Source organism: Sinocyclocheilus grahami, unplaced genomic scaffold (assembly GCF_001515645.1).
Source record: "Sinocyclocheilus grahami isolate Dianchi unplaced genomic scaffold, SAMN03320097.WGS_v1.1 scaffold397.1, whole genome shotgun sequence".
NCBI lineage: Eukaryota > Metazoa > Chordata > Actinopteri > Cypriniformes > Cyprinidae > Sinocyclocheilus > Sinocyclocheilus grahami.
Genome location: NW_015505576.1, coordinates 332,344 through 343,791, shown reverse-complemented (window position 1 = coordinate 343,791; position 11,448 = coordinate 332,344). Strand labels below are relative to the sequence as shown.

Here is an 11,448-nt window from a genome sequence, read left to right as displayed (position 1 = left end):
TTGTTATTACCTCTGACTCTGAGTCAGAGCAGCGATCATGGAAGAGAGAACACAAGCAGACAGCGCTGAAAGCTGCTAATGCTCATCAGTAAATCAGTGGAAAATATATAGAAATCATGATTCTGTCTGAGCTATACGTTTTAAAACGAACACCAACTAGTGTAAATATAGCCTAACAGATGTGTAAACCGAAGACTATTTGAGCGTTATTAAAACTATTTTGCACTGATTTATTGTGTTAGTTACATTTTGATCCTTTGTGCAGTGGCTCAGGAGATGAGTCTTTGAGTTTAAACATCAACAAGCTGAAAAATAAAACCAAAGTTTTTTTTTTTTTTTAGATAATGTAATCTTGTTAAAATTGATTTCATAAAATTGGTATAAAAAAAAGTATAATTCAGGAACCGGTATCGAAGTCAAGGTATCGGCATTGATATCGAAAATTTTTGAACGATACCCAGCCCTATTTATATGAATGTATCTCTCGAGGGGAACTGTCTTTAGAAAAGTTTAGATGGTGTTTTCTTTTAATCTTGCCTCTGTATAATGCATATTAAAGCATATAAATGTTTTCATAAGCACAGTGGGCTGCTTTGTTTACAGTGGTAACCATGGAAACGCTGTATTGCTGCTGTTCCATAAGCGCCACCTGCTGTTAGAGTGATTCTGCGTCTCATTCAGCCCGTCTGCTGTTTTGGTTTCGTGCAGATGTTTTATGTAGTATAGTTTCACAAAACTAAAGTCTGAGTGTTCTGTTTTTGTTTAAAATTTCCAATTATACAATCTAATTTTATATTAAAAAAACTGCTCATGCTTCATGTATGCAGCATCTTTGTTTGGATTGTGATTCAGATGAAGTGGTTGCCTCTAATTTTAAATGGAAAGAGCACAGGCAAAGCCTTAGTTTGTTTATATGAAGAGATTTCTTTTGTGTATTATTTATTTATTTGATTTGGGATTTGTTTTAAAATTTCAGTTTAGTTTTGTTATTTGACACATTTCAATTTCACAAAGAAATGAGCACCATTTTATCCTAAATTTATCTTAAATTTATATTTAAGTAATAATAAAAGGATACCTTTTCATTTATAATTTGTCTTAAATCTAATTTTGTTTTTTAAAAAAATCATGAGAAAATTGTATTGTGAAATCAGTGTCGTGAATTGTATCACATCGATTAAAAACTGCCTTATGTGCAATTTAAATGTTTGTTTACAAATCACATTAATGTACCAACTGACAGGGTTTATTGTATAGTTAACAGCATTAGTTGAGACATTTTTCCTTGGGAAAAAGATTTACGTACTACCCCTGATTTCATGCATATCTAAATGAATCGATACTGAATTGAGATCGAAATTGAATCAAATCGCAAGCTTGTGAATCAAAATTTAATCGAATCGTGAAATTTGTCTTACCCAAACCCTAGTCAGGATGGGCATTTTGTCCACTAGTTGAGACTTTGGGTGACTAGGTTTTTTCAGTATTCTATGAGTCAATTTATTTGTTGAATATTTGTCAGTAACCGTATTGAAGCACCTTGCCTAAGTGTTTATTTATCTCTAGGAATTTGTGTAATCATATCCCCAAATCCCAAATGGGTTCATACATATTATTTCAGACCTGCGCAAACAATGAATGTGAACTGTTCTTGTGCCAATCCTCAGATCGCGAGAGAACACGGGATTCGCTTCTTCGAGACAAGTGCAAAAGCCAACATCAACATCGAGAAGGCGTTCCTCACGTTAGCAGAAGACATTCTCAGAAAGGTGAGTTCGGGAATGACTGACTGATAACACCATTGGTATTGTGCTTTTAAGCGAAAACATTGCAATGCAAAAGAGCATCGATTTTGTTTCATTTGACTCATAAATACACTGTCACAGCAGCTGATCTCTCTTGTATATTCAGTGCTCGGTTCGTTGCTTTTGGTGTTTACTTTTCTATATAATATTATTCCATTTATAATAGTGCACAGAGCAGAAATGAATCTGTATGGATTTTTTTCTGATTCATAATGCAACAAAACAAGTCACCATCAGCTCACTGAATCGCTAGTTAGTGGTTTGATTTGAATTGTGCTTGTAGTTTACATCAAATAGGGGTTGGAATAGTTTGTAATCTCATGATCCAATTTGATTGGAGTCATTATTTCAATTCGATAGTAAAACTAATAAGTACACTAATTTCTGGAGGTCTTCCACAACTTTCATTTCTGGATGATGAAAAAGATGATGTGTACAACATTTTTTTGTAACCTTATTAAATGCGGCATCGATTCATGTCAAATTATGTGAAATAAGACACCATAGGGCTGTGACTAATTAAGTTAAATCAGTATCAACAAAATCCATATTTGTACTGCAGGAGTGGCACAGAAGCTGCGTTTGAAGTGGCATTTAGATGTATTTACACACACTGTGCATTTACACTGCAATAACAATTGCATAAATAATGCTATATGAGATTAATGCTTTATATATAACATTTTAAATATAGAAATATTAAATTATGGGACAAATATGTAGAAAATATTGTCAAAAAATGTATTTCACTCAATATAATTGTTTATTGAACTGTTGTAAATATAAAACCAATATCACATTTGCAATTGTGCTGATATTTGGGAAAAACAACACTCTTGCTTATGTGATATTTCGTAACTATTATCATGTTATAAATATTATAAAACAAGAACTCGCACAGGGTCATTTTGTGCCTTCATATCTTGAATTTTGAGGCTATTTTTATAAGGTTTGGTGTCATTTTTGCCCCAAAGCCCCATTAATCTGTTTCCATTCCCATCTTAATATGTAGCGACAGCTACAAGTAATCGTTCATAGGTTGATTCTCCTGTAAGTCTCGAGGTGCGTGATACTGACAAGAAATTATATCTCGATATGCGTTTTTTGGTTACGATAATTAAACAATATTTTGCTGAATGTGTTTTTATGCTGGTACTTTGGCTGCTTTAGGCCTGTAATGGATAAATAAATATGACACTAAAACCACCAGTAGGTGGCAGTAGGTCTCTTGTCTGAATTCATTGAATCATTCATCCTTGAATCATTCATTCAAACAATTTGTTCAAAACAGCTGATTCATTTAGAAATGAATCAAGTGACTCGGTTTATAAATGGATCATTGAATCATCAACTCAAATGATTCATTAAAAAACAGTTTCATTCAGAAACGTAACAGTGCAGTGTTGGTCTGAGATGCACAAATGTTCGGCTTTGTTTGTAACTACTTTCATTGACAAAACAGACAATATTGTGTCTAAATGTAACTCGCTCAATATTAACTTCTTGTTTGTTGAACTGTTGTCAATTGCGATTGCACTCACAATATTTATGAAAACAGCATGGTTGCTTGTGTGATATTACTTAACGATATAAATATAAAAACAAAAACCCATACAGGGATATTTTTTGCTTTCATAACTTGAATTAACATTGGCGTTGTAACCGCATTCTAATAAGCTTCATCACGCAGTCAATGCTTTTGAATTTCAAGACGTGTTTTTGTTTGTTTTTTTGAAAAGTGAGTGACATATTTGATAATGTTAGCTTGCATATGTTTAAAACAACCTAATGAACACTGTGGCTCTATCAAAACATGGCTCTGTTTGTTTGAGAATCCTGATCAGCCGGACAGCAACTGTCAAGTCACCTTTATTTATATAGTGCTTTATACAATACAGATTGTGTCAAAGCAGCTTTACAGTGTTCAACAGGAAAATAGTGTGACCATAATGCAAATAAAATTGATTTCTGCTGTGAGGACAATAGTAAACCGTCTATTTATCAGTTATAGGCAGTTCGTCTTTGATTCAGTGACGTCATCGTCCAGCTCAGTTCAGTTCTCTTTAGGGCTGTCAAAATGGCTGAAAAACTAAATTCGAATTTTGTGCTTAAATATGATCAAAATTCGAATTATATTCTAATTTAAAATGCATAATTTCAGTTAGGGTCTCCTGAGGCCAAAAGAGGGCGCATCGAGCAAAAGATAACATGACTATCTGTGAAAAAAAGTGCATAATGTTTAAAATAATGTTTATAAACCAATTATAATTTATTAAATTGCTTAAACAACTATAAACAAAACAGCATCATGTATGTATTCATAGTTTAATACAAAGGGCCGAAAGCCAATCACACAGAGTAAATTTTTTCATTTAAAAACACGAATTGCTGTGGGATGGGGGGAAAAAAACTGCCATTAAGTCTCGAGATATGTTTTTTCAAAGTTGAACTTGCATTAATTTTACATGGCTTTCTAAACATGCGGTTCTCTTGTGCGAGATGCGAGTGCAACAGTGATAGATGTCCCTCTAGAAAATGCGTTCTGTGTGAATGGCTTGGTTTTTAGTTTTGACGTAAACAAGATCTTCTCCACATTGATGTTATCTTTCCCCGCAATATTTGTAATCAACAACACAGCAGCGCCGCATCTAGTGGCTTCAGCTAGGCTAACAAAAACATTAAAATGCAATGACACTTACATCGTCATCACATCTCGTGCGCCACTAATAAGGCTGCCTCCTTAACGCATTTGAATGTGGATTTTTATTTTCAATTCGACAAATATTTTCAATTCAATTTTGTTTTTTTGACAGCCCTAGTTCTCTTCCAATATTGTCTGTGCAGTGAAATCGATAGTATTGGCAAAAATTGAGGCACTGTTTACACTTGGTATTATGATGTGTTTTGGTCGATCAGCTCACAAGTAGACAAGGGAGACACATTCCCGTTCACACCAGCAGTCACCTATAAGTTGTCAGCAAATTCTTTAAAATTTATCGAACAGAATAAGATAAAAATCTGAAAATATAAGTAGCTATAAAATTATAGTACAAAATTATATATACAATTATAAAATAAAACACAAATTATAATGGCATCCTTTATAAACATCTAGCAATGCTATAAATGATCCCTTACAAAAAATTCAATGGATATTGTCCTTGTCACCACAGCGGGAAAAAAAAAATTCTGTAATTTTTGGTCATAAAGATAGGAGTAAGACATCATTTGAAACTGTTAAGGGTTTACTTTTATTTATGTATACTCACAATAAGAACAAAACTGCCTTTATAAAATGAAAAAAACAAACAGGATGTGTTTTCAGCCATCTCTTTTTACTTAAACTTGTGGTGCAGCCATAAAAATGTTATGGTAATTTGTTCATTATTTCACTGAAACACATTTCATGTAGGCCTATTTATTTTATTCCTATCATGTCATTTTATTCAGTTTTTCTCTGTTTTCTCCTTTTGTTTGTGTATGTAAAACTAAACTACTGAAAAGAAAAACATTTAATTTAGTGGGTCACATACACATCAATTGTAAATTAATTTAAATCTAATTTAACATTCTAATTTTGTTGGATAGGAAATGGACATTGTAATGTGTAGCTGTTTCCGTGGGTCCTTAAAGTTTTAAAGTTAGTTATCAAATTTAAGGCCATAAAAAATCTTAAATGGTACAGGAAAGCCTTAATTCTGATTTCAAGAGGTCTTTAATTTGGGGATGGAAAGAGAAGAATTGTGATAAGGCTTAATGTGATGATTAAACTTCAAAAGGCTATTGATTTCATTGAATAAAGCTGCTTTGTGAACTGCGGTTACCGGGGAAACACTATATTTCTGCCGTTCCGAAAGCTGTGCATTTTCAATAAGCCCTTCTGCTGGTTTTGTTCAGACCAATGCGAAAAAAATTGACCCATATTTTAGATATATTTGTTATTAAATTAATATATTTGATTGATAATAATTGTTTAAAGTAATGTAATCATTGATACTGTTGACTCATCCCTTTCCTTAAAAATTGTTTAAAGGCCTAAATGTGAAGGTTATCATTTTATAAAATCCAACACACCTGAGTGGAACCATCCGGACTCAATCTGTTTGCTCAGAAGAGAATGGCATTATATATATTTTTGTTTTGTTTTTTTTAAATTGAGTTAGTTTTTCAGAATGTTTTATGAATCTCCTCTGTATGTTTTGTTTTGTTTTCCCTCACTCAGTTACTCATTCTCTCCTGCATGCTGGTTTCTTTGGGTTTTTTGGGGTCTTTTGTAAGTTTTGCCATGTTTGTAATTGACAGGAAGTATCTCTTCTAGTCCAGATACGTGTCAGGGAGGGGAGCGTTCTCTTTGGAAATTCAAACGATTTTGCAGATCCATTAAAAATAAGCTTGTTTAAGTTACATGTTGGTCCCGTTTATTCAAGCATGGAGAGTTTGCGATGTCGAGTGTGTGTTTTCAGGGTTTCTGTGGGTTTTTAAAAAAGTCTTAATTCACTTCCACAAATTAAGGCCTTGGAAAAGATCTTAAATAGGAGCAGAAATTCATTAAATTCATAGTCATGGCAATAAATGTTGCATGCATTTTATGAAAGGAATATTTTCCTCAGCCGTCCCCCCCGGATTCAAATATCTCAACATCCTTAAATCGATATACATTTCCTTAAGATGCAAAATTAATAAGTCTTGTTTTCTGAGAAACTGAACAAAATTAAGTGAGTTTATGCTTACATCAAGAACAATATCTGTCAACTGGGAATGAAAACTTGTTTTCCCTTTTAATTAAGTTTTTTTTTTTCTCGCTGCTGTTTGATCAGTTTCTCAAAAAACAAGACTTATCATTTGATGTAATTTTACTCCTCAAATAAATGTATCTTGTTTCACAGACAAAGCTTAAGCCTAGTCCTAGACTAAAATGTAAGTCTGAGCCATTTCAACTGAAAGAAATTGGCTCTGACTGATATTAAAATATATAAGTGCCTTTGTTTTGTCTCAAAAAGCACACCAGTAAAGTTTTCTTTCCTAAGCACGTTTGTAAAAAATTACTTAAATGTCCTAATTGAACTATGGCCTAATCCTGGCTTAGTCCGGGCCAAAAAGTTTTAAATATACTTTTACATAACCTGCAGAAACCCTGTTTTTTTTTTTTTTTTCTGTGAGGCATAAGCACCTGCAAAACCACCGATCAATACCTTTTGAGGAGTATTTCGAAACATTTTCATTTAATTGATTCTTGAAGTATTTATTCCTTCCAGTCTGATAACATTCAATTCTGATGGTGCACACATAGTTTTTGGAATATAAATCTTTCAGAATAGAATGTTTTAGTAATATAAAGAACAAAATGGTCAAACATTTATTGCGGTTTAAGTTCTGATCATAAGATTTCTGAAAATTGGCGTTTTAAATTAGACTGGATTACTTGTTATTAATCCAAATTCTGTCATGTGAATATTATGATTACTGTAGTGTGAATCTGTACAGTGTATTTTTGTCTCTTCCTGGTGGCAGAATTACACGTCTCGAAAACAGAAATATTTGAAAAACACTTTTTTTCCCCCCCAAGTCCAAGACTCTAAAAAAAAAACAGCGACAAACCAATCACTATTAATCTATTACTTAAAATTATAGATTTATATGTTGAGATAAAATTTGATATAAAAACGTAAGGTACCTGTGTAAACAGCAGTTATTAGCAGTTTAAAACACATAGGGCCTATAATAAAATATAAAAGTAGGCTATAATAATATATAAAAGTAACACATGCACATGTTATTAAGATGACTGACAGGTAACGGAAGTTTTATTTCTTTAAATATACTCAACTCTACAATATTTTTAATTTCTAAATTCTCTTTGCCGCTGATTTCTTTATTAGATGAAAAAAGTCAACGTTACAAACGAAAGGACAAGTTATGAAAGTTGATCGAAAGGTGCGCGAAACCCATTGAAAATAGGAATTTTTGTTTAATTCAGTTTTATTCATTTACAAACATATATAGAACTACTTTTAAAAGATAAACGGTTTCCTGTAGGCTATTTTACAGTGCGTACATTGTATTTATTTACATTCTCCTTCATTTCTGTGGCATATTTTCCGGTCACTCATTGTGTTGAGACGCGCACGGATTGTGATTAAGTATCGTTATACTTGTTATATTTGTCGTTATAATCAGTGTTGGGGAAAGTTACTTTTAAAAGTAATGCATTACAATATTGCGTTACTCCCTAAAAAAGTAACTAATTACGTTACTTTGGTACTTTTTATGGAAAGTAATGCGTTATATTACTTTTGCGTTACTTTCGCGTTACTTTTTAAATATAAGCAGGGCTTGATTGTTTTTAATATAAGAAGTTCTATTTATAGCAAATATAAAAGCCCTTTCACACCAAAAAGTGTAATGAATAAACCTCAGGCTGAAGCCAAAGTAAATTCACGTCTGTACAGTAGAACGCAGGAGAAGAAAAAACAAAGCACAATTGGTAGTTTATCTAAAGTCATTTTTGCTTATTAGTACGGTTGAACTGGATCAGCAAAGGTCAACAGCAAAGACATCGGTTAATAAAATGGGATTAGATACATTTGTGTTATTTAACATATTTAATTATTGCAGGTTTGCCTCATATTCTGAGTTTGCATTTCACTGTTTTAATTCATTTGGATGAATACTAAATCTGTTTTTTGTGTGTGGGATGAATTGATGCACATTCACATTTAGTCTAGCACTACAGTAACATCATGTTCACACAGCGCACACAACTCCTCTGTACTCCTGATTTCTCCCAGTATGGGACAGGAGACTTGTCAGTCAATAAATGGGAAACCAAAGTAACCAGCGTTATTTTTTGAAAAAGTAACTCAGATATTTTCTTGTAAATTAAAAAAGTAATGCGTTACTTTAATAGTTGCTTGAAAAAAAGTAATCTGATTACGTAACTCGCGTTACTTGTAATGAGTTACCCCCAACACTGCTTATAATGGACCACACGATGGCAGCACAGAAAAGAAAATCGTCATGTTTGTCCAGATTGTCTGAACTGAAGATGGGAGCTGCTTCGGATCTGAAATGGAGCAGAAAGTGAGTTTATATTCAGATGTATAAAGCGAATACAGCAGCCTTCAGCATCAACTAGAAATCAATTTCCATTGATTATTGATTAACAACACTGGATTTATGACGGGTGAAATATTCAGATGATACTGAGCAAAGTCAACCTTCATAAAACATTTTCATTAAAGCTTTGAGAGGAGAGACGGGGCGAGAATAAAACATTTGATAAAACCAATTCCCTTTATTGTCTGGAATAAAAATATCATAAATAAAGACATAAGAGCTGTTTGTGTCTTTAATAGATTAGGCTACATTACAGAATATTTGACATTTAGAGATCATAAAAACCTTCGATGGAGTAAGCCTATAAATCAACATTTTAGCCCAGCACTTTTGAATTCAATTATTGAAATTATTGCAAAACAATTAAAGCATTAGCAAAAATGCCGTCACAAATAAGAAAAAAACACTTCGTTTAACAAGTTGATCTATTGTAACAAGTAACTCGGTAGCCTACGTCATAGTTGGAACCTTTGCAGCAAAATTCAAACAGTAAAACAATTATGACGAACCATTCAAACCTCTAAAAGATCAAAGGTAACGTACAAGAATTCTAAAAATGGTTTTGGCCAACGGATATTGTAATCAATAAATTGTATATATAAAAAACTTGTATAGCCTACATAAAAACCGACATAAATGTGACAATTATCGCCAAACTGACATTTATGAAAAATACCCTTGTCCTGAGAATGCAGTTAAACCTTTCAGTCAAAACCCAACTTCATTGAATAGTTGACTCTTAAAGCATGTCAGGGAAGTTTTGTGTTCACCCAACAACAACAAAATAATAATAATATGATTGCATTGGAATTTTAGAGGGCAAAATTCACAAAAATGAGTACATTGTAAGAGAGTCACAGTAGTAGACTATACAAACATACAAATAGCCTAATAATAATGTTAATATAGGTTATAAAATTATACTTATAGTTAAATAATCAATAGCTTTATTACATTAACGATCATTTTTTTATTGAGCTTAACTTGTTTAGCTCTATAAAACATGTAGCCTACCTAGCGTTTATAAACATACAGACTATAAATAATCACCCCTTTAAAACAACTATGAATGTAAAAACAAAAATAGTGGCCTCAATATAACCAAAAATATTAGCCATAACATAGCAGAAAATGTATTGTCAAGACGGCAAAAAGAAAAAAACCTTTCTGTAGCCTGGAGTTTAGATCTCTGCCATTCAATGGGGTTTACCGTATCTTTTATTAAAAGTATATCTTTTTCATTTTTTACACAATACAGCCTTCATATTGGTTGGCTTTTTAAAAATTGTTTCATAAAAATGATTAAAACTTCTGTAATTAACATTGAGAATAAAAGTTACGCCTTCTTTCTTTGCGTGCTCATTTGGGCGGCGTTATGCAAATCTTCCCACATAGTGAGGTAGACATGTGGGGGCGTGTTAGAACGAGCCGTTTTAGGTAGGCGTGGTTAATTCTTAACTTTTATAAAGAATATCTCTTTGGATTTGAGACTTTAGTCTTTGTAACTTTACAGATCTTCTTTATGCACCAAGAGCTTGTAACACTCCAAAGAGAAAGGAAAAACTGAAATCGCATCATATGACCCCTTTAAACGACTCTGACAGACACTTCAAATTGCTGCACTACCTGATTATAACCAGAAGATGGAGCAATACATTATAATATTCACTTTAAATACTGTGAACTCTAAAGAAACTGCTTTGAGTTTTTATTTTCCTTGAAACATATGACAAAAAAAAGTTACAAATCACAAACATCTGTGACAAATATTTGAGTGAACACAAGCCTATTAAACATACAATAGATTATATCGCGCTAGAACGCTGTGTTCTGTCTTAAAATATTTGAGTAATGTAAAGGTCATGCATGTCTCTGATTATGTATGTATATATGTATATATGTGTATGTGTATATATATTTTTTTATTTATTTTTTCCCCCCTTTTCTTTTATCCTTTGTTACCCTGGCTTTGTATTGTTTTGTATATGTCGTTTAAAGCATAAAAATAAAAATAAAAATAGGCCCTAATTCTGCTTTGGAAAGCATCTCAAGCTGAGGCTCATCGGCTCCCAAAACTGCTGCAGAACCGCTTCTTCACACTAACCTCATTGCGCTGATTGACCGCCAGCGGGCGCTGCTGGAAGGAAAGTCTTCCTACTGTAAGCTTGAAGAAGCACACCTGACAATATGATGTGTTTTTATTTGGCCCCACAAGATGAAGACACGCCAGCTAGTATTTTATTACGCTTAAAATATAAATCCAGCGACATTTAGTTTGCTGTTTTTCCCTGTGTGGATTTTTCTTCTTGAATTTAAGGCATGTTCACACAAAATGGCTGCCAATCAGAGCCCGCCATTCAATCATATGTGTTAGAATCATCTTACAGACATTTTTTATTTTTTTATTTTTTTATCCTCACTGAAAAAGCATACGGGAAAACGTTAATGGTGGTTTACGTTATTTTAAAACAGAAAACAGGTCGGTTATTTGACTTGACCAGTTTAAAGAAATGAACTCCGATTATAA

At 32.8% G+C, this 11,448-nt stretch overlaps 1 protein-coding gene across 1 annotated transcript in view; it reads left to right on the top strand.

Moving 5' to 3' along the window:
• The window catches only part of LOC107550402 (ras-related protein Rab-10-like), a 20,808-nt gene extending 19,000 nt beyond the window's left edge, over nt 1-1,808 (top strand). The window contains exon 5 of the mRNA XM_016231665.1: nt 1,668-1,808. Coding sequence (XP_016087151.1) covers nt 1,668-1,793 — 126 coding nt within the window. The 3' untranslated portion in view covers nt 1,794-1,808. The remainder of the gene's footprint in view (nt 1-1,667) is intronic.
• Nucleotides 1,809-11,448: the final 9,640 nt, after the last annotated feature.